Raw genomic sequence first — 24,747 nt, 5'->3', positions numbered from 1 at the left:
ACTTTAAGAATGGAAAGCAGGCAATATTCAGTGAATCATTATGCTTAATTTTTACGACCATTTATACATTAATTAATATAAGTCCACTTCATTAAATGGGAAATAAAACCTGAACACAGTTAACCAATGTTCAACAATGTGTTACTTAGGTGATGTGTTTAGATCACTCCAGTAGAAAACATCACTGACAAGCATTTGAGTGTGTTCTGAGATTGAAAAGAAAATGATTTATTAATCTAAAGTAAAGTTATCCAAGCATCTGTAATAATACTAAACATGTTATTTAATTGTTTGACTTTTGGCCTGCGATTCAATATCAACAGCCGATAGAGTTACTTGTATTTCGTTTTGGATGTACTTTCTGTAAACACAAAACTTCATAAAGCATATAGAGTAATCCTATTAGGCTATGTAAACTATATAGGATGGCATTTTACGCGCATACAATAATCGCAGATTTTCCAGACCAAGACTCGTATAGAGTAATAGTCGTTCTTACAATTTCATGTGGTCAATTTCCAATATTGCACAGTTGGATAAGTTTGAGTTGAACCATACAACTCCGACGGGTTCAATAATGGACAAATTACATCAGTTTTACATCAAAATAAGTATTTTCAATGGACTTTGAAAAGTAAATGCCATTTTTCATTGAAAGCATGTCGATCAGTACTTTTGAATACAACCAATTTTATCTTATCCACTTTAACATTTAATTTACATATAACACAAAATTCGTGAAGATAATTTATCTGCTGTTGTAGACCTGAAACTGTATACAAAGCTAGTGCTTCATCGTCAGCAAATAATAAGATAAATAGGTCAACATAATTTTGGGTAAGTTGTATACCTCTTATGTATTTGCTTTTTAAATATATAAATATATATATGTATATATATATATATATATATATATATATATATGTGTATATATATATAAATAAATATATATATATATATATATATATATATATATATATATATATATATATATATATATATATATATATATATATATATATATAAATGGTCCATTGATATAAATACAGAACATGATAGGGCTGAAATTATATACTTGCCGGAATCCCTTATTACATAAATAACATCACTCCATGTTTTATGTTCATTTTACTGTACACGTCTTCCTTAGCAAAGTTAGTTCGTTTCCCGATCCGGCCACTAGCAATCTGAAACGACGTATAAAAAATATAAATGGCGTTCTAAAAAATATACAAAAGAACAAACATGGGTACGTATGATTATTTTGAGTATCAGTGGCGAATTTCCACTTATGTAACAGAGCGGCTATATTTGTTCAGTTACGATACAGTACATCTAAAGCAATATGTTCTGACAAGATGATAATAAAGGAGTTGTTAGTGCAAGAATATTCAGACAAAATGAGTGCATTTAATTTCAAAACGTAATTCTGTTTTGTAGTCGAGATCACCCGGCCTGATGTGTTGGCTGAACACTCTTATCAAGTGTGTTACGTACATTCTTGCAACTTTACGGCGCTCTTAATAAACTATTATTGCCCAGACTTTTCTTTAAAGAGTGATAACCTTTTTGATGGAAAAAATGAAAGACATTATTTAAAACAATTGGTGGATAATCTTACATATGTTCTTAGTTCACTGCAGACAATGATCGAACATATACACACGGGCAATATTGGAGAGATGCTTAATGAGTGCACTACGAGTTAAATTGCAGCATATATTGAACAAATGGTTGAACACTAATTAAAGTGTTTTTTGCAATTAGTTGCGAATACTTTTTATGGAGTTAAATTATCCAAAAACACAAAAAACACTCGACACAGAAAGATTGTGTTTTCAAAACGAATTTACTATCTTTACAAACACGTTATATCGCCCCGGGTAAAATATTGAATAGATAATGTAATATACAAAACTGCCCCATAAAACAAATGCATGTAGGTACGAACACTTATAGGTTTTTTACCCTTACCCTTATTACCCTTTATTTGACATAAGGCCATCCTTAAAAATTCTTTTGTTTGGCATAACCCGACCGACCCACTAAAATTTTTCCTTTCCGCTTTTTATCCTTTCCGGTTCGTTGCGTCATTTAATTGAATACTCTTTCAATGATATCTAAAATAGCAATGTACAAAACGCGTACCGGTATTTATTTGGGTCGACTTTACATAATTATGCATATGCGATTAATTAAACTTTAAATACTATTTAACCGCTCGTGTTTTTCTCGTATCCCTTTATTCAAAATACGCTGTTGTCGTTCAGGATAGTTTGGGAGTAAAATACAAGTTAATTAAGTATTACCGTTCAATTTAATTCGGCAATCGGCAGAAATGTGTAATATTATCGCCATATAACTTATTATTTAATGATCACTCTTTTATTCAGATCTGTAAATATTCGGTAGAAAGATTAAAGTGTTAAGCTTATAAATATTTATTGACGGGTATTGTCACGTTTTTTTATTCATTTGCCTATCTGTTAATACGACTTTGCGACCGGCCGCTATTTTGTAGACAGACGGCGATATTAACTGTGTATTCAAAGTATACAGCGCCTGCGCATGAATGACCCAATATTAACCGATAGCTCCACCCGTTTCATTCGACAACGTCATGTCATGTGTAAGCGAGCTCAATGTTGAGTGGCCAGCTACCATGTGCACTTCAATAACAATCAGGTCAAGCAATGTCTATCGGGAACAGACCGGCATTCGTTTACTGTTCGAATTGCGAACACTCTCATTGAAAAAAAGAGAAAAAATATAGAAAACCAGTCCGGATTAAAATGGCAAAAGTTTGCAACGAAATTCTACTAGATTTTCTCAGATAAGATTATTCTTGGGCCAAATTCTCAATATTTTCGCAAATGGCTCAAATGGCGAACGACAGCGCGAGCATTACGAAAGTGTTATTATTGGAATAAATGCTCAGGGCTCGCGCTGACGTTCGCCATTTGCGAAAATATAGCGAATTTGGCTCAAGAAAAATCTAATTTTCGAAAATGCTAAAATCTCGTTAAAATTCATTGCAAACATAAGCCATTTTAATCCGGATTGTTTTAACTATTGTTCTCTGTGTTCCATGAAGCGCATATGGTAGCTGGTCAATCAACATTGAGTTCGCTATCGGGTTATATTTGGTCATTCATGCGCAGATACTAGAATACACAGTTGATATTGTCGTCTTCCTACAATATAACGGCCGATGGCAAAAGTCGTATAAAAAATAAACAAATGAAAAGAAGCGTAACACACAATTATTTTTATGTAAGCTGATCACTTAACACTTTTCTACCGACTATCAATCTGAATTATAGGATGATAATTAAAAAAAATAATTATATGTCGAAGATGTTACACCTTTCTGTTCTCGATTGAAATTAAAATGTTATAATAACTTTGTTGTTTTTTACTCATAAACTATGCTATTGTAAAGTACAGTCGAGTTACCATTACCGGATCACTAGCGTAATATAGTTGTGCTGGTAAAAAACAATAAATGGTGTGATACTTCTTTTATTCAAGTTTTATAAAATATTACCTTTTCTTACTGTTAAACAAAAATTTTGATTTAAAATGAAGACAATATCTTTTGTGGCACGTTTTGTTTTCACTTCGGAATCCATGCATTAACGGATCGCTTGTAGCCATAACGGATCACGTGATCAAAACAAATAAGGGGGCATCTCAAACGCTATTTGAACTGTCAAAACATGAATCGTGTACGTGTATAATGTGATTAAAACATTACATACAGTTGATTTGCTAATTGACAGTGATTATGCTGTCTTTTATATAGTAGTGAACATATTGCAAGCCGTGGAAATAGACATAGCACTAAACCGGAAAAACACTAACCATTTCAATCTGGCACATTTTATCCTGACATGGTAGGTGGTGTACGTGATATCAGCATCCTGTTTACGCGTTCACCGATTTAGAACTAGGACTGCAGGTCATGTACATGCGGTGCTGTGATGTTTAGGATTGGTAGTTTGCCAGTGTGGGGTGCGCGTTAGATGTGTATAACTTTAATGTACGAGATATATGTACTGAAGTTAGTTCGTTGTTGCTAGCTGTAATATAACAGTAGGTAATTATTATTTAAAGTAGAATGATGATAAATATTTACGGAATGATTAATATGTATACTGAATAATATTATATTAAACGTGAACAATATTTTATATTTCCAAACACTTCGCATTATAAAAGGACTTAAACGGGGCTGCAAGTAAGTTTTGATTTTGTACCACTTCAGTGGCTGCCTGAAACAGACAAATACAATTTTAACAATCAATATTAATATTTTTGTTTTATTTTTTTGAATGAACAGTATATGTTTATTATAATAATGTCTCTATGTATCATACACAGTAACCTCTTATTTTTAAATTCTCCACCACATCAGACTAAGAAATTCCGTTACAGCCATAACACAGGTGGAAGTAACGTACCCTCGATAGTATATGGGCATATGAGCGAAATATTATATTCAAATAAATATGTATACTTGTGTTGTATGAGAGTAAATTGACATTGAGTAAAATCGGGCTCGAAATGTTGCTTGGTTATCAGCCGAATGTCAGTAAATGCCTGGACAGATTTATGTGAAGCAAATTTAGTTGAATGGTTGTGCAATTGCCCTTAAGAGGACCAAGGGATGCTTTTGATTAAAGCTATTTTGACATTTTTGCGGCCCGCAGGGACAAGTCTATGATAACTTCTACTTAATGACCTTGTTATGATTCAAATATCAAGAAGGTATGGATTTTTTTCATCGCTCTTTGTCAATTTTTCTCTCATAAAACACGATTGTATATATTTGAAATATTGGGCTCCTGGGCCAATATACTATCCAGGGTACGTTACTTCCACCTGTGAGCCATAACACGCAATTTGAATGTCAGTAACAAAATTGGATGGCTTTTTGAGACATCCCCTCTAACACATGTAAACAGGACACGCTTGATCCACTTTTGCCCTAATTCTTCATCCTGTATACGGTGATGTAAAATCTTAAAAACGAAACATAACTGAAATGATGTTTTGCAGGCAGAAAGACTACTTAATGGCCTTTAAATATATGCATATACTTCTTACTTACCAACATTGTTATATAATGTTGTCGCGCAAAATGTCAAACCTCGTTCTCAAAACGACTAAATAAAGTCGTATGTACATGTCGGCAAAACATACTAAAATTATTTACAAAAAGATGCCCGATTTTGATAACAAATACAGTAGAGTTAGCGATTGTGTTCCGCAAGGTTGCGATTAATAGCGATTGCGTTTTTAACCGTTTTAAACCGTTTTTAAGCGTTTTTAAGCGTTTGTTTTGCGTTCGTGTGCGCTTATTCCATTGCGCATGCGTAGCGATGAAAACCGATGAAAAGGCGGGGCTTATGTGCACTATATTTAGATACGTCCTATTTATAGATTAAAAGCACGCCGTATAGACAATCCCAGAAATCGATAACTCCCGGATAACCGCCCCTGAATGCTCACGCGCGACGACTGAAGAATAATACAGGGACCTATGGTCCCTGAACAATAAAAGGAAGCGAAGCAATGCTATCTGATATATATGCAGGTTTAAATAGGTTATGTTGTCTTTAATATCATCATATAATAGTTCGTGTTTTTTTAATAAATATTTGAATCGTATCATTTATTTGGTAATTCAAAGAAACAAGGTTCGTATGCATGCAAAAATAACGCTGATAAAGAAGACCTGACATGCCTATACATGCACAATTAGTATTAGAGGCAGCTGTATTAATATAACTAATACATGGATATTTGTTTTCACGGACCTTTCCAAGAACATTATGCCACCTTAACACTACGAGAAATAAGAGATCCTAAATTGTTTTCTGTTATCACAAAACTATGGAGAAGCTTTTTCAAAACGATACAAGCTTAATATGAGGAGGAAATGATAAAACCAATCACTCGATTTGTTCTCGAAAACAGGCAAAACTTAGACAATACAAAATAAAACCTCCGATTCGCAATTATAGCAACTTTACTAAATACATTTAATTAATTTCTTTAAAGTGTTTACGTTTGGACAGAGACCGTGAGACCCCTTATTAATTTATGAAAGAATCGATTGATCAATAATGTCTTAATATTTAGATAAGTAATGATAACCTCCTTTACAATTAGTTTCAAAATTTCATTTCTGTTATAATTAATTATGTATTCATCTCTGAAAATGAAATATAATTCATGCCTTCGGCATCCAGCTTAAACTAATCATCATTTATTTCATTGGTTGGCGCGCCGTACTGAAATGTCCGATTGAGACATTTGTGTTTTTTTAATTGGTCAATTGTATTTTCTGGGCGGATCTTTCCTTATGCCAAAATTAGAACTTCATTTTTTGATTGGGTCGCCTAGTTTTGGGGCGTAGCAGTTTGTCAAATCTCGTCAAATACACACGATTACTGCCGAGTCGGTATATGTCATATCGAGGAAAGCGTTTTTCACGAAGAGTTAGGGTATCAGTACACATGTGAATATACGTCGCGGTACTTAACGACCCTAGAAGCGCAAAATGATAACAGGTTGTAAAACATTACAGTAGACAACAAACAGCTCGATAGATTTATTTTTGTTCATGATTGTGTGTAAGTTGTTAAATCAGGATATTTTCATACAACGAATATTTATATTAATTACAACCGATATTTTTAGCTTGATTGCATAGAAAGCCTGCGGCTTTTTGAGCCACTCCCGAGTCCGTTGCCTGCGAAGAATCACTATTATAACTGTTTCAACTCGATATTGACACTTCCTTATATTCATGTATTTTAGTTTGTGCGTTACATGTGTTTATCTGTTTAAGCAAAATCAATGTTCATATGCTTACATGCTAATACATGTTTTGTTTTACTTTATGTACAAGAAAGTTTCTTGTAAAAAAACGAAAATTAAGAGCGAATATCGTATTATTCAGTTTGAAATTGCAAAAAGTATTTTTTTTTCTTGTGAAGGTATCTTTTGTTGGTAAAAAAGAATATGAAAATAAAAATCACTAGCACATGCTATTTGCAGACAGACTCCGCCCACTGGTTGGCAAAAGGTGGTTGGCTGATCTATACAAATTATGTTGAAAATTACTTTAATTTCCACAATCATTTACATTTTCCAAACAGTATTATTTATAATCAATATTATTTATATAAAAAAAACATAAGATTGTTTTTCTTTTTGCTTATACAGCATTTGAAGTTATGAAATCAATGTGTCAAACATGAATATACACAAACAATATTTAGGAGAATTACTACTTGTAAAAACAAGTATGTATGTATGTATTAGACATGTAGACATATACATAGACATGTGTATTAGGTAGTATAGACCACTGGACCAAAATACAGCATTTACATGAAAGTATGTCAAACATAGTGATACATAATCATTCATTAAAGACTATTAAAGCATGTTGTTATACACTTAATTTATGTAAAACATTACATATACTAATACTAGAATAGAAATAGTTTCCCAAAGATAACTCTGTACACATGATTAAAAAGAAAGAAAGAGCAATACAATATTTTTTTCAAGTTTGAATGTTTAAGATTTATTTTCTTCTTACAAGCGAGTTATGCAAAATCGATAGTTATAATATTATGTTCTTCTGTTAAGCATAAGATAGTATAAAACATTTGATAAGATGTATTTCAGTAAATAAAGCCCAGCCCATTCTTAATAGAGGATTGAATACATGCTGTAAAAAGGAATGTCAAATTTTGACAAGAGTGCCATCTTTTTATTATTAGTATTATAAGTATGATTAGTAGTATTAGTTTTATTAGTTTTATAAGTATTATTATTATTTGTAGTATTATTTGTATTACTAGTGTTATAATAATTAGTAGTATTATTAGTATTTACATGTTTTATTATGTTTAACTAGTTCAGCTATTGTTTAACCCTAAATACGTTTGCCTGTTTAATAGTGAATGTTGTGTGCTTAATTTCGTTTTCTGAAAGAAATGGATGTCGTAATATATACAGTGTAGATGTTTCTAGTCATTGGTGTCTTAATAAATACGATTCAAAATCCTTGATTTGTTCGGTAAACAATAGCAATACAACGATGCACACTTAAGTGTGCACCTCATCAAGAAAAAACAATATATGTCATAAAAACCCGTTTAATATATATCTAAAATTGTATGTAAGTCGATACTAAGATTCAAAATGTGTTATATATTTAGCTCACCTGGTAGGTGGACTTTTTTATTATATATTTGAATAAATTTATGTTCTGTGTTTAAATAAATATAAACAACTTACGCGGGTTATCGGGTGTAAAATCAGTGGTCAGTGAAGTGGAAATACGATATCAAAACATGTATTTTATGATTCAATAGCAAAATAAATAAAAATTGTGAAAGTCCCTTTGCTTGGCTATTACGGTGTATCCATCAGTTTTCATGCACGTCTTATTGTGCATTGTAGCTGCTTAATATACATTTAAGAATATTGTGGGTAACCCTTATTGTCGATGTTGTTAAATCGAAGATACCATCTTGTTGTTCTCCACTCGTCGTATCTAACGCGATATAGACAGTGCAGCTCATACTATGTGGTCTTAAAGATAAAATATATTGACATCATGTAACCAATTCAATTAACATATTTTCTGGCATACAATCGTTATTGTAATATATGTATCGTTTTTTTTCTAGAAGTAACACATCTCAAGTTTTTACCGTTGCAATGCCAAGCTTCCGTCTAGTGTGATCTCCATTTCTTTTGATAACGGCAAATTTGCTCAACTATAAATTAATTAAAACAACCTGATTATTGTAACGCTCTACTTTACTAGTGTTAATATTTTTTTAAGTCAAATTTAAGATATTGGCTTCGGGTTTGAAGGTTATTTAAATTCAAACTAAATTGTGCATATCAGTTTGCCTCAAACGTATTTGCAAAATGTAAGATGTTTGTTATTTTTAAAGTGTATTATTGAGCAATACATTTGTATTGTTTTGATGCTGGTGGTTGGTTGATAATATAATTATGGTGTGTTTTAAAGTTATACACTTGTATTTATTTGAACTATCCCAAAATGTCAGCATGAATGATATTAATGGCATACAGCACAGCCCCAAATCATGGTTTCGGTAGTGTAATACATGTTTAATTGTATTACCTCTATATATCTTGAGCGTTTACAAATAACTTACCGAGATTTTGCAACAGGGATTTAATAAGCGGAGTCTTTTATCCAGACTGCGCGATATCATATATCCAGACGGCGCGATGGAAATACATGCACCATTTTTATCCTTGATGGATGATTGTTATGTGCAGTTTAATCCCTCATTAACATATGTATGTACAGCGACAGTATCTTGAAATGAAACACTTTATTAACGTAACTTGAATAATTAATCGGAAATATCTTGTTTTCAGACAAAGACATCAATGCACCATTTCACATTCTCTTTACTAGTGTGGGATGCGTTTTAAAAAATAGCGCTGTACATGTGTCCGATCACTGAGCCTTACTTGTCTTAATATAATATCAATAATGTGTATTTAATGTTATTATTAAGGGGCTGTTCTGTGTGACAACAGCGCGACTGTAAATATAACTTCCCTGAAAGGGATATGTTTGATTATTATCGATAACGCACAATTCAAAGTTCCAATGTTCAAAGATGCGATTAACTAATTGACGTATCGCCAAATTTGTCAGTTTTTGCCTGAACAATAACATAACATGTTCCTCTTGAAATATTTATAGCGCATTAATATGCATATGCGCTAACTGTTAATGCATGTGTGTTGATAAATTATCATCATTTAGCATCGAAACATGTAAAAAGTGCATGACAGTTTAAGTGAAATTACAATTTATTGGGCATTTATAATATATGAGCTATTTTCAGAATGCTGGAAATAACAACATGTTTTACTTCGTTGTTTCAGTAGAATCTAGATATCTTAGACCGTGGTTATAATCAAGTAATCAAACAATTCTGACAGGCATTTGTGAACAATACTTAAATGTTACCCAAGTGTAACTGCTTGAAAATCAGCCCATCTGCCACTGATGGCTTTTCATTCCGATATCTTAGACACAGATTAACACAATGTTTTTGTAAAGTTTGTTGAGGACAGAAAACAACTGCTTTCGATATACTGTAGTATAAGGTTGCATAAATTTAATGGCAACAGCATTTGCAGTTGCCAACTATTCCGTCGGAATATGATTGTTTGAAAATCAAAATTTCATACAACTTTTCCGAATTTAAAAGGTTAGATTCTACTGTATAAAGCATATATATTTATTGACAACCGATCCATGAGTTTAATGATGCTACTTTAAATAACCATCGATAAGTTCTGGACATGTGATGTTGTTTATTTTTTAAGTTATACTACTTTTAATTTATTTATTATGTATTACCAATTGTTGTAACTATTCTTCACATGATACTAAGTATGCATTGAAAATAGGTAATTATAATTACTTAAATCACATAACCTATATGTGTGTTTTTATGTTATGAGTAGTTGCAATAAGTCAACTCTCATCTGTATAACCCAAATAATTGTGTTTTCATGTTGAAGAGTAGTTGTATTAAGTCAACTATAATCTGTATAACCCAAAGGGTTGCCGAGAGTTGCAAGGCGCTGAGTATCTTTCGTACCGTCTATCCACCATATTGGAAATGTGTCGTAATGGGGACGACTTAAAGTATCGCTATCAGTTAGGTCGCAGTACACCAATAATTTGAACATCGTGATATTCGATGTAACCTTAGTCGATTAGGATGTCGAAGAGATGTCGAATAGTTACACTGTTCTGGATGTCAAAATGAAACTGTCAGCAACACTAAAATGTTAAAATATCGTCGTGTTTTTTTAGGTTGCACGCAAAGATTTACGTCCGTAGGCTACCATTAAGGTAAAAGTAATTTGTTGTTGAAGTTTATTCATCACTTTACTCAATTGGTAACGAAAGACGTCTGTTTAGTGGTGCGCACCGAATCTCTGCGCAAAACTGCGATAGTGTTTATGAAGAGGTGCATATGGAGTACGTTTATATGGACTAGTTGTAGAATGCATATATGTGTTTAACAAATGGGTTATTTGTCTATTTTCTGGGGAAACAAATGTAAAAATATTTGAATACTACACTAGGGTTAGATATTTGTTCCGGGTATTATCTCTTTAGAACTTTGAATCCCTCAGAAAAACTCATATAGCCGATTGTTATGGATTAATCCGTTTTGACCGCGTTTCATCCGAATTCATCTGAAATTAACCTTTTCAAGCTTTTTTAGATATGAATTGCGTAATTCAATCCTTAAATGGATTAATCTCTATGCGTGCACAGTCCTTAAAGAGGTAATTTTTGATAACAGTAACCTCTGCAAATGCGCAGTCGATTTCAGGGGCCAATTGAGATTTAAAAGTTTGTCAGAGTTTTCAACGAGTAGGCGGGATGAAAACATGTTTGTATATATGTATAATTTAATCTTGCCGGTGTCCTGCATAGTAAAATGTAGAGCATTATGCTGCATACAACATAGTGCATAGCTTATACAACACGTCATTTGTGCACTCAACAAAAATTGTTGTTTACGTGCGTGTTTTCAAATGGTACAACTAGGGTTATACGTGATTTGTACCATCATGCTATACACCAAAGATATATCACTTAACTAAGATTCGTGTTATTGCAAGTTCTTATCGATTCATCAAACAAATTTAAGTTAAGTGAGAAAGATGATATCACTTATCGTGATACTCATATCTAAAATGGCCGACATGTGGCACCACAGGCTTACCAGTAAACGTTCTTAATCCACAATTGAAAAATGGTCTCCCTTGAAGAGAATGTATCTGCGCCTTTATTGCGGATGTGTTTTGCTAAATGTTTATTTTCTTATATTATTCATTCGTAATAAGTAAAAGAAAATCAATATAATAGTTTATTTATTTACTGTTTAATCTAACATTTATACCTTAATTAAAAAAAATACAAAGATAAGTTTAGGAAAAATAGAAAACATCGCAGGAACAGATTAACAAAACATCATAAATTTTAGATCAGCCTTAAGGTTTTATAAAAGCTTTAAAATGATAATTAATTAAGAATTATCATAACAATTACAGTTTATGACAAAGGCCTATATGAACTGCTCAATTAAAAAAATGTGTCATGGCCTGAACATTGCAGTTTCTCTACTAAATATTTTCTGAACTTCTTTATGTCTATTGAGTTTCAATTGATGTTAATTATTATCAAACATGTTTTGGTATCAACGAGTTCAGTATTAAATTATCAAGGAAACCACATTTTTAGACATTATCAGGTATTTACTATATGCCCGCCCCCTTCACCCATGCCTCAACACAATTTTGGACCACCGTACTTGTCGAACACCGAAGTCTGGTGCGTTTTGGTTCTTTAAAAATACTGCAATGAGTCAACCATAATTTGGCGTGCTTTTTTCTGAAGTTTCAATGCGTCAATAATGTTTCATTTTATTCATTAATTTCGATTTAAAATACTACGTGTAAATGCTACATGTAAATATTTCATGTACAAATATTACATGTGTTGATTTGAGCTTTGCTTCATTTTTTAGTTAAAGACCATGGACATTGACAGACGACAGCAAATTCCGTGCTCTTATTAAACACGAATTGTACACGGCGCACATGTATATTGAATTGAAAACTCTGTATATGCGTACAAAGATGCTTGTAGCAACACATATTAGCACGTGGCAGTAAAAAACGGCGTGACTCTGTTTTATGAATGGACATGGTGAAATATCCATGCACTGGAATAAATTTACTATCGCGTAAATTTGTTTAAGGCTATAGTTTTCACAATGTTCTCGCCATAAGTAAATAATTGCTTACCATATAATTGTGTTTTATTCAACAAAAAAAGATAAATTCAATTGAGAAGGGCATTATCTTCCTTTCATTGTAAATTATTCAACTATAATAATACATATGATAAAGTAAGTAGCAAAAATAAGTATTTGTAAAAGTGAATCGGACCAACTCAAACAACTATCCGTTATAGGAAAGTCCCGTAAAATCAGAATAAATTACTTTCGATTTCATTAGCAACATACATGTAGTTTCATGATTCACACATTCAAACGAAGATGGCATTATTGTTATTTGTTTTTACTGTTATTTGATTATACAGTGGTTATTGTGTCGTGCGTTGTTTTTCAAAAACGTTTTAATAGTATCAATTAATATAACAGGTATTTAAGAGTGTACACGTTATAACTGTAAATACTATACATTGTGTTGCAATGGGCAATGTTGACGGTCAGATATAAACTGAATCTTTTTAAGAATCGATCATGAATTTATGTTGTTTGTATTGGAAAGAGCATTTATTGAAAACAGATACATTTTGAACTATCGACTACATTTAAAAGCATTACAGCAACAATTCACCTCTATTTATTACGTCATATGCAATCTCTAAGTATAAAGACCACCATGTATTATAACGATTTGGTGTTTAGCGGATAGCTAAAAATTCGTATTCCAACCTATATAAACTGAATTTACCAGATAAACAATTATTATATTATTAGTATTATTATAGAGAAATGTCTTGCCTATGGAAACATGTTAGCGCTTTTTAATTTCAACCAACATTAATATTTGATAACAGTGTTAGTTTCATAATTTGAGTGTGTTCTGGATTATTTTACATGCACAGTTGTCAGTGTTTTTCAGTGCAGAGAAAATCATCGATTATACACCGTTTGATGCGCATGATGTAACAAGTCGGTGGACTGATTAAGACAGGAAACCCGTGTCGGGCCCGATGCTAGTTTCCGTGTGGTTTAAGGGTTAGGGTTAGTCACGTTTAACCTTACAACAGTATACCCCGGTGTATTTTTTAATATATGTTCCGTACTCCAGGTACTTTGAAGTATTTTTAAGTGTACACCGGGTACTTCTAAGTATTACCTAAGTCGGTAATGACAAAACGAGCCGACATGAATGACGTTATAAATGATGTAAATATCACACCCAGCGGGCAGAAGAAAATACCGCAAAATGTTTTAGTGGTTAATAATATTTATATTGAAATTAATCGTTAGTATATGTTGTGTTAATAAAAACTAAGCCGCGAAAATACTATTATATTTACATATATATTATACCTACATGGCATTTTATTACAAAATTATGAAAACCGATTTATATTGCAAGCACGTATATGCGAACTCGATACATATTACAACACAATGCTTACAGTTATAAATAGCAAAAGGGTATGCCTTAGCGTTGATCTCTCCTATATGCATTGGTCGCAATTGGGAGTTTCGAAAATTGTATTTATTTGGACGTGTGTAAGCGAACCTTTTCTTTACTTATTTATATTACCGCTCATTTTAAGCGTCATTTGCATGTTTGTTCTTTCTTTTTCAAATTAAATTTAAAGGCGACAGCATTTCAATTGGCAACTATACAATCGGAATATGATCGTCTAACAATCACAATTGTCTAAATCCTTTCCGAGTTTAAAAGGTAAGTTTTCATTGCCTATAGCAAATATAGTTGCATGACAAGAGATTATATTTTGACTCTCATCGGTCCTAACCAACCCAACGGTCTTTGAGTTTAATGAGGACTTTAAATAACCATTGAAAATGTATGAAAATGTAATACTGTTTAATGTTTAAGTTTTACCACTTTTTATTTATTTGCTTTGTATTACCAAATATAATGACGATCCTTCGCATGATACTGAATCTACACTGAAAGTATATCATTTTCTCATGGACAGTTATGATTCCCTTAAAAGTGTGTGCTTGTTTAAGAGTGTACAAAATAGTTTTAAGTCAATTCTATGTGAAAAAAGTAAAACTATTTGAATACTAATATAAAAATTATCCAGCTAACTAGTATTTATAGAACAATCACACGCGTAACATACCTTAGCAACCAAGCATGTAGGCCAGCCGATGAGAAGCCGTTTACTTTATATAGATTATTACTAAGAGCTACAGCTAATCAGTTATTTGGCAAAATACAGCCAATTCATATACGGCTTTTTTTTGTTTGTGTATGTCCAAAAATACAGATACAACTACAGGTGAGGATATAAAACATGGGTGTCTTTCACTTAACATAGAAATGTGTTTTAATTATGAAGGCCTTTATCGATGTATACAAATGCTGCACACAGTTTCTTTCTTAAATGATCTTTATCTGTAATTAACAAGCAACGTAATGGAACATTCAAACATTGTTTCCGTTTTTTTATGTATCCAGTAAAACGGTTATATTCAGTTTCGTGTAGTCAATAACTGTCAATAAAGTGACCAGCTTCGCTTTAAATGGAACTTAAACAACAATAGTCGTGTTTATCAATAAACATTTCGGGTTCTTTGCATCAATCATTAAGTAAATGAAAAAGTGTAAGGCGGGATATTTTATAGGTGTGTGTGAATTTAATTGATTACAATATCCGATTAAAGAAAACATAATGCATCCAATTCAAAAAAGGTCAATTATAATTGAAATTACAACATTTAAAATATTCAGTAAATGTAATATCTGACATATGAAATATGTTATATATTAGACAAACACTAAATTAAATAAACAATTCATATTTAAGGGAAAATAAGGAGACTTCACTACTATGTTATCACACTGTCAACAATTGTATTTTTTCAATTGCGTTGAACAGTTTTACGAGAAAGTGATTATCACAATAATGTTAATTGATCAATTCAATTTATCATGGATCGTACAGAACAAGTGATTATGCAACAATGCAGACAATGATTTGTTTATATTATTGAAAGCAACATTTATGTTTTCAATATAAATACATATTTAACTTGTCCTTGTGTACACTTTAAGGATGTGTCTGTGGTTAATCTGATATCGATTTAAAACATCACTTTCATTTATCATGACCAAATATCGCCAAATCCACTGTTGATCCAACTTTCTTTTGAGACCAATCCCTCTGTGTAGGTTCTTATACCAACCTTTATCACCGGCAGTGAACGATTAGTTTCAAGTCATAGTTATATTTTATTTCGTCACTTACAATTGCAATTATATATCATAGCTGAATGACATCTTACCTGTATACCATTAAGTAGAAAAGTAAATATTGACGTTAGTTATCACGAAGGTCTTACATAAATGGAGTAATAGCTATGTTTATCCGTTGAACTTCACCATTTTATTTTGACGATTCCGTTTAGTTCTTGTTTTACGAATGCCTTATGGTTCTCATAATCCTTTTAGCATTTTTCTCAAACGGTAAACCTTTATCAGATTTGAATAAATAATGGCATACCAAACATTTTTGAAACTTGTTCGATCACATCATTAACTTCTTCAACATGTTCCATGTTTGGAAGAGGACCATATGTTGTCCATTTGTTAATTGGTCAACATAAATTTTCAACTGTCAATATCCATACCAAATACATGCAGATGGAACAACACATTCGTTTACTTAGAACACATGTGTACTTCAAAGCATGATCTATAACTGATGATGAGTCAATTCTCGATCAAATAAAAAAAATCCAAAGCTTTTTTATAGGACATACAATTTGCACACCTGTTGTGTACTGAAAATAAACCGTTTATAACTTTAATATAAAACAACACAAACAATTTACACATAAACAGTGCATGGTATTATAGTATTTAAAACGTCTTGAACAATTACGACATGTTGAATATGCTGAATTATTGCAATTCGGTTCAATAAGAAGGAGGGTTTCTAAGAGTTTTAACACGATTCCTTTTCTCTTTAGTATAACTAAAAGAGGTCCCTTGAATAGATGCGTTGACTATTGCACTCGTATTCACATTTTCAGGAAAAAAACAGCCATACAATAGAATATATTCTAACTTAATATAATTCTTTGTTTTATTATGTTATATCCATATCACACTGGTCCGTATTTGAATGCCCTGTTTTTGCCGTGTTTATGATATATATAATTTTTTTATACAAAATGTCATCCATCTCAAAAAGTTATGCGTTCATACATACAATACATAAATTAACATATAGAGACTTCTAACTTGATCATATAATTATATCACCACAAACTACAGTCTTAATTGTATCAAGGTATTCATACTTATGTATTTTTAAATTAGTATTTGTACACAGTATTATTGATAACTGGATTGAAGGAACTAAATAAGTACACAGTATTATTGATAACTGGATTGAAGGAACTAAATAAGATCCTTTCCAATCCACTGTATATTGTTTCATTTATATTGGCGAGGCGGTACGTTAAATCCCGTTTTCAGAAGTATGTGAGTTGGATTGTGATCACTATTCCGGGTTTAATACCCCCACAACTCAGGGTAAATCCAAAATTTAAAATGGTTCAGTAACAATTAAATATCTTTAAATTGATGATTTAACTACACAAGGCCCCAACGTTCGTGATTCTAGTTCATGTTTGTTAATTGAGTAGGAGTGATAGGATACACTCCGGTCCAAACATAAAAGCAGCTTCAGGCACGGAAGGACTTCATTAGATTGAAAATACACACAACCAACTTTTACAAGTGTTTATTGTGATCGGAACAAAGCACATTTAAGAAACGGCACGATATTTTTAAATTTGAATAACGCACACTTACAACTGCCAATTGTGACCAAAACATTGAATATATAAACACTAATTTAAACTGCGCTGCGTACATAAGAAAAAACGTCAAATTTGTTTTATTTTATTTCAGCATTTATTAGATCGTATTGTGTTAATACATTGCGTTTTGTGACAATACGTGTGTTAAATTGTCATTTCCGTACGTTAGTTCTCAATCTTATGTATCGTCCCTATTTTTCCTTTTCCCGTGTTTCTCCCTAAAACACCGAAAACCTTTCAATAGACATAATTAAATAAAATATACACAAAATTATATGTTTAATTACATCTTTACGACATTATTCAAGTACGCGATAACTCTTCAAGCCATGTATATATCGCTTGCCCTTTATTGGACATTTAAACAAGGCAAAATAACACTGAACGAGTGAGATTTATTATTTATTAGATAAATAAGTAAATACAATAATTTGTAAAATATTCAATAATAAGTTATGCTTACATAACAATACAATGTTAACTTTATTTGGAATATTTATATACATACATATATATACATTTTATTTGTAGGTTAAACCTTTTTATTCTAGCTCGATTGCATAGAAAGCCAAAGGCTTTATTGAAACGCCCTCGAGTCCGTTTCCTGGGACTAGAACCATTTCTTGGTGTCTATGGGAACATTTAAAGAACACTCCCACAGTTGTAATCGAACCCGTGTCCTCCCGATCGCTATGCGTATCCACTATACCACTGCGATATATAAAAATTATATTCATTTTGAAAATGTACAAACGTTTTCGTATACGCATGACAAAGGTCGCTATTATTAGTAAATCTTAAAGGAAACTTTAAAATATGTATTACATTTACGAGATTTTGCAGCGTACATTAATGTTTATAGATTGACGATTTGACGTCCACAGTTTTCGAAATTATGGTTAAATAACTTCAAAATGAACAACATACAGCGGAAAAAGCTTTTGAAAACAACAAAAACAAAACAATCTAAAGCATCGTTGATGACAGATGCCTTGTTTGCAAAGTGTTTATTTAATAATAATAGGGTATCTGTTTATTACGGCGAGAGCGAACTATTCCGACACAACAATACTTTAAACCGAAAACTACATTCTCGCCAACACCAAAGCAAACAAATCATCTCAATCTCATTGACAAAAGTATTCCGTGATTGCATAACCCCTTTTTTGTAACGGCAACGGAAAACACGCACTCAAGTATGCACTATATATTTCTTGTCTAGAACTACCTATTGGAATGAATCATCCGACTCAACGTTTTTATAGGGACTTTTTCAGAGATTTAAGAATGTTTTGAAATGCTTTAAATTTATAATGTAAATATCGAAAATAAAGATGTCAAGAATAAATCCAGAATACAATATATTAACGCCTGTCCACCAACCAGAAACCTTTGGAGTAAAAGTCTTTCGCTAAAACCGATCGGCTATTTGCTAATGTAGTTGTAAATGCATTGTATACTGTTTCTTAGCAATTCACTACGCTTGGTGCCTAAATATAATAATAACACATAAACAACCCGAATCATTCAATCGTTTTGCGTTTGTAAAGCTGTATAATTTTCAGGTTTTTAAATCATCAAAATATGCAAGTAATAAGTATTTTAGACTTTCATAATTCGTTATTATAATTGTATATTCGCAAATAAATAACTACACCAAACATGTGCAAATGTGAATCTTGTTTTTAAATTTCGTGAATTTACCTAAACCTGAATAGTTCCCATTAAATTGTGGGTCCATATATTTTAGTTATTTATTTCGTGGTATTTACATCAATTGTGATATATAAATTGATTAGACATAGGAAGTGTTTTTTGATAGAGGCACTTGTATAGGATCAACTGTTTGTTATTTGCGCTTGCTTGAAATGCCCATACGTACTGCAGACTAGCCTATAGTTGAATATACAACGTGACTATGACGTATAGATGATTAAACCGTACTACTTAGTTTGATGAATCGTAGATTTGTATCGCTACAGCCAAATTTTCAGGAAACTTTAGATGATCACAAGCGATTTACTTGAAAACTCGATATTTTAAATGCAAAACTAAAACGATTTGTCGAGTCAAAGGGCAAAAGTATAGTCACATTTGTTGAATATTTGTATTTTCTTCCGGGAAACGATATATAACAGATTTAACATGCCTATGTAAGTAAAAACAAATGGCGTTTGTCGGCTAATTTCCAATATGCAAAACGCAATGCGTAAACATCAATTGTTTAACCTTAAACGTTTGTCATCCCGATATAATAATTAATTAATTTATTAATAATTGATTGCCGCAATGAAAAATTATGTTGAAACGTTCAAAACGTTTGTTAATACTACTCATCATGAGAGACTACAAAATACTATGAAATCGTGAACAACTAAAACAGCCATGGTCTTTCAACCCGTAAATGATTGGGCCATTCGCCATGTATTGACAAAAGGGATACTTATAGCTAACTGTAGTAGTGATCGCAAATATTGAGTAACAATTTAAAAAAAAAATATATATTGGAAATTGAATGCAACTTTCGATGCTATTAGAATACAAATCGTTATGTAATTTAACTCAACCTAAGCACAATTGTCGCACTAAACAAATGCCCAAAACGGGGTACCACACGCCAGTATGGGAGATACTAGACATGGCACTGCATCAACAGAGCTTACCGATTAAATTAAACATGACCCTTAGTATTAACAATGTATCCGCTATTAAGGCAACAGGACAACTCGGAATCTGCAATTTAATGTTTAAACAGCCATGCCACTTTTGAAGTCGGGTATCATTATATCTCACACTAGTTGGTCATTGTAAGAAATATTTATCAAGGTAAACTACTAATATCCAGAACTGAATATATTAAAATAACACCAAATGTCTTTTGAATGCAACGAAAAAGATTCAGAGTACAGCCGATAATTACAGACAAAGACATTTTATAATCAAATAATGTATTTTATTCAAGTCGCATTCAAGCCGCTGATGTATTATTAAAAGGCAATGTAGGAGCAGTTATACTTGGGCTTCATTTATCTAAACAAATACCCGTTTTTGACGACGACCATGATCACTGGATTGCTGCCAATGAAACGAAACCATTAACAAAACATTATACAAAATGTCTGTTCATGAACATTATGCATAACGTTTTTTATTTTATTTTTTAAACAGCAACCCATGCACGAGACGTCGGACCTCGGACATTTTCGATAACATATTATAAGGACTGGTCAGTTTCCGAAACTGGCGGACTTCGTGTCCAACAACACACAGAAATATTAAAATATATATGTATTGTTTAAAATGAAAACGAATCTGTACAACATATTGACTGTTATCGGTAAATTTTTATCGATATATGGTTTAACGATAAGATAGAACGTTTCTTTACCAACCAGTCGAGCCGAATGGCTATCTGTGCTGGTGAAGTTACGAGCTCTAAGAGCTTTCCACCGACACGGTCAAATCATGAATTAAGTTAAGTGACGCCAAGGATACAAAACCGTTTATCATTGGTTGATATGAAGGTAACTGATTTCACTCCTTGATATGATTGTTAAGCGACATCGGAGAACGATACGAACTTTCCAATTTCCTTGACCTTGGCAATATATGATTCAAAAGTAAGCACTTAAATCGGCTGTAAAGTTTCATCGAGTACTATTGGGTTCAATAATTATGCTAAAAAATACTTTTATTCATGATAAGACACAAAGCTATCTTCACTTGAAATTGAAAGTTTTACCATATGATAAAAAATAATACGTCAAATCTAAGTAAGCTAAACAATATAATATTTAAAATTGTTAAAATTGTGTGAACCTAAGCATAATTAATGCATGGTTATCAATAACTGCATCATTATGAATTAACAAAAAAAGTACTATTTTAACAAAATATGCATATGTGAATACTTATTATGAATGTTTTACAAAATGAGAAACAATGTGTGTTTTGTTCAAATCGAGTACAACTTTAAACCATATTAACATATAACGATTGCCGTCTGCTTTTAACTTCTTCATGCATATTTTAATTTTTACCAGAACAAGTATAATTTTTTATACAGCATTTATATTTTATTATTTAAAAGTGTATAACTGACGTTAAAAATTAAAATTAAAACAACAAAATAATATTTATTACCACGTTAACCGAACCCAGATCACCGTCTGCGTGTTCCTTCTCAGTGTAAAGTGTTACGTTTGCCTATGTAATCTATATTGGATGCGTTTTCTCGTATGTGTTTAAGCCAAAGGCCTTTTTTGTACATGTAGTCATAACTTGCTTGACAAAAAAATGCATCATTTCCGGTAAGCGCAGTAGTTTGTACATGCGCGCCTCACCTCATCGACAAGGGTTTAATCCCCATCAAAGGAAGAATGCTAGTTTGATCGGTGTTCACAATGCTGAATATGGGTCTTTTTTTTTGAGTACTCCGGTGTCCCCTTCACAACCGAAGACCATACCCAATTTGGTAATCTCTAAAACAAATAGCGAATTGAAGCTATACTTCAAAATTCACGCAATCTTTTTTGAGTTTAGTAAATAAGTTATTAAGAAGCTTGTATTTGTAAAATGTTTATGAACAAATAATAGATTTATATATATTTAACTATATAATGAATATTTACTACCCACACCTTGTAACCCACACGACCCGAACGTGTAATAAACTGTTTATTATGTTTACACAACTTGATTGTCACCCTATCATGTTATAACGACATTCATCAGCATATACTGTTTGGTTTTGGAAAAGTTATACACTTCGTGGCGGCAAGCAAGTCTCACGTTTTTATATGTTTACATATACTATTTATTAAGAATGTTCGTTTAGTATTATATTCACTTGACAACCAATAAATATGTTCATTCATCTTCATAGTGTTATTACACGTCGAGGAGTCAATCACGTTTTATACTGTAATACAAGTTATAACATTTTGAGTCCGTAAGAAATAAAATAAGTCAATGAAATAATCTCTGTATTATGTCATAACAATACGTTTTCATATTTCATAATATATAGTTCAGAATGCTGTTTAAGCTTTTGATGATATTCAATATTTAAGCAAGTAAAACGTTAAATACACTAAGGGGCATTACTACAATTTAGTTCGGCAAGCGAGTTTATTTTGTAAAAGGCATATCACCATTCGATGCGTTAAATTTACTAGAAGTTAGAAGATTTATTTCCTTTTTTATAGTGAAAAAGATGCTCCTATTCAAGTGTGAGGTTGTGTATCATATCAATTTTGGTAGTGTGCAGATGAGCTCTCTTGTAGATTTGCTGATGTCCTGAATGGTTACGTTATTTGTTGCACAATTTGCCAAAATATTTCAGTGTGCGTATAAGTATGTTTGTAAACTGGGTATATGTCCGTATTTGCACTTTGAGCATTTCTGAAAAGGGGTTCGACACGCTGATAATATTGGTGCTAACATGTCTTAAGGTAAATCTTATTCTTCTCTTCGGAATTATAAAATATGTGTTCTTAATTTGAAATGCATAATAATCTTACGAATACACTTTGACAGTTTTAATTCTTCATCTTGTTTTGTTATTATTTGTTCTTCGTCTTCTTCTTCTTTTTCTCGATAACTTTTTCACTTGGAGTCCGCAAAGGTAAACGGGTAATGTTCTGTACAGCCTGTTCCTGTTCCCCTGCAGGCCATACATTTCCCTTTGTTGTTGGTGGTCCCTGCATTCCTTAAAATTGTGTTCAGACTCTTTGTTGGTTCTCCACAGAGTAAATTTTGAGACGAATGTTGTGGAATCGTGTGTGCAATGTGTGGTTTAATATAGTTTACCCTGTTAGCATATACAAAATTGATATGTTACCTTAAAGTAAGATATTGGCTTTTAAAATATTGAGTGAACTTACATGAACCTTTTAATTTGGCCTTTAAGAAGTTTTAATGACGTATTATTTGTTTTATATTATCTGTCTGAATTCATTTCAATTATTACATAATGTTCGAAAATCAATTCAGTTAAATCATACTTAATGTTTGGGTGATCACTGTAGCTACAACGTTACATGGCTTATTAACTTGTCAAATAAAAAACATTACAGTCGAATGATTGTGTAATTGTGTCAACATATAGGCGAATTTCATTCGAAAATATTTGACGAAAAGCGATCCGATTATGAATAGTGGAGCGTCTGTTAGCAAATAGATTAGTTTAAGGTTTAAAGGTGGTAATGACACAAAAACAGATACTTAGGGAGGGCAGACGGAGGTAAGTAAATATCTGTTTCCCAATAGTATAATACAAAAACGTCTCTGGTAGTACTTAGTGAAATTAGACATTTATTTGTCGCAATTTTAAGTATTTTCACATATTGTCAAAGATTCTGGTCGGAAAACATACCATAACACTTCCTAGTTAAAAGCATAGAATTATTAAAGGAAGACCGGGACTTTATTCAACCAGTTAATCAGCCATATATATCGATCTTAATTAAGGTTCATGGGGGGGATAAAATTCATTTAAACTTCGCTTTGTTTTTTCTTCATTGAATGTGGTACAATATGGTCAAACTATATATCATTTTAAAGCTAAAGACGGATAGAATAACATAAACACATTTTTTGACAGTCAATATTTGTGTGCTTTATTCATATTTTGGTTTAAAACCAATATATTTTACACTAATTTACAAAATCTCAATCTAAAGTTAGGAAGGATATGCACTACCTTAAGTGGAATAAATACAAAGCTATATACATATACAAGGTCAAGTTAGCAACATTTCACAGAAAATTATTGTCATAAAACAACAAATGAGTTTTTATTTAACTGCCTTTTTTGGATAAATATCCTAAACAAAGTTCTAAAAATAACTAAAACGTAACTACTTTTTAAAAATCCAGGTATGGTGGATAATAAGAGTCACAATTCTATTTCAAAGGCTTAACAATTGTGTTATTTACCTCTCAACCAAATTGCAAATTTTAAACCATCTCAAATTGAAATAGATTGCAGACGACATGTAAAATTGTAAAGGAATAAAAAGAAATTGGCAAACGATTGATTTTATATTTCTATTCCTTCTAC

General features: G+C 31.9%; 1 protein-coding gene across 1 annotated transcript in view; it reads right to left on the bottom strand.

Moving 5' to 3' along the window:
• Window positions 1-23,392, bottom strand: part of LOC127865684 (cathepsin B-like) — a 62,515-nt gene extending 39,123 nt beyond the window's left edge. Inside the window, exon 1 of the mRNA XM_052405622.1 lies at window positions 23,333-23,392. Coding sequence (XP_052261582.1) covers window positions 23,333-23,392 — 60 coding nt within the window. The remainder of the gene's footprint in view (window positions 1-23,332) is intronic.
• Window positions 23,393-24,747: the final 1,355 nt, after the last annotated feature.

The sequence above is a fragment of the Dreissena polymorpha genome, chromosome 1, assembly GCF_020536995.1.
Source record: "Dreissena polymorpha isolate Duluth1 chromosome 1, UMN_Dpol_1.0, whole genome shotgun sequence".
NCBI lineage: Eukaryota > Metazoa > Mollusca > Bivalvia > Myida > Dreissenidae > Dreissena > Dreissena polymorpha.
This window is presented reverse-complemented; position numbering and strand designations above follow the sequence as displayed.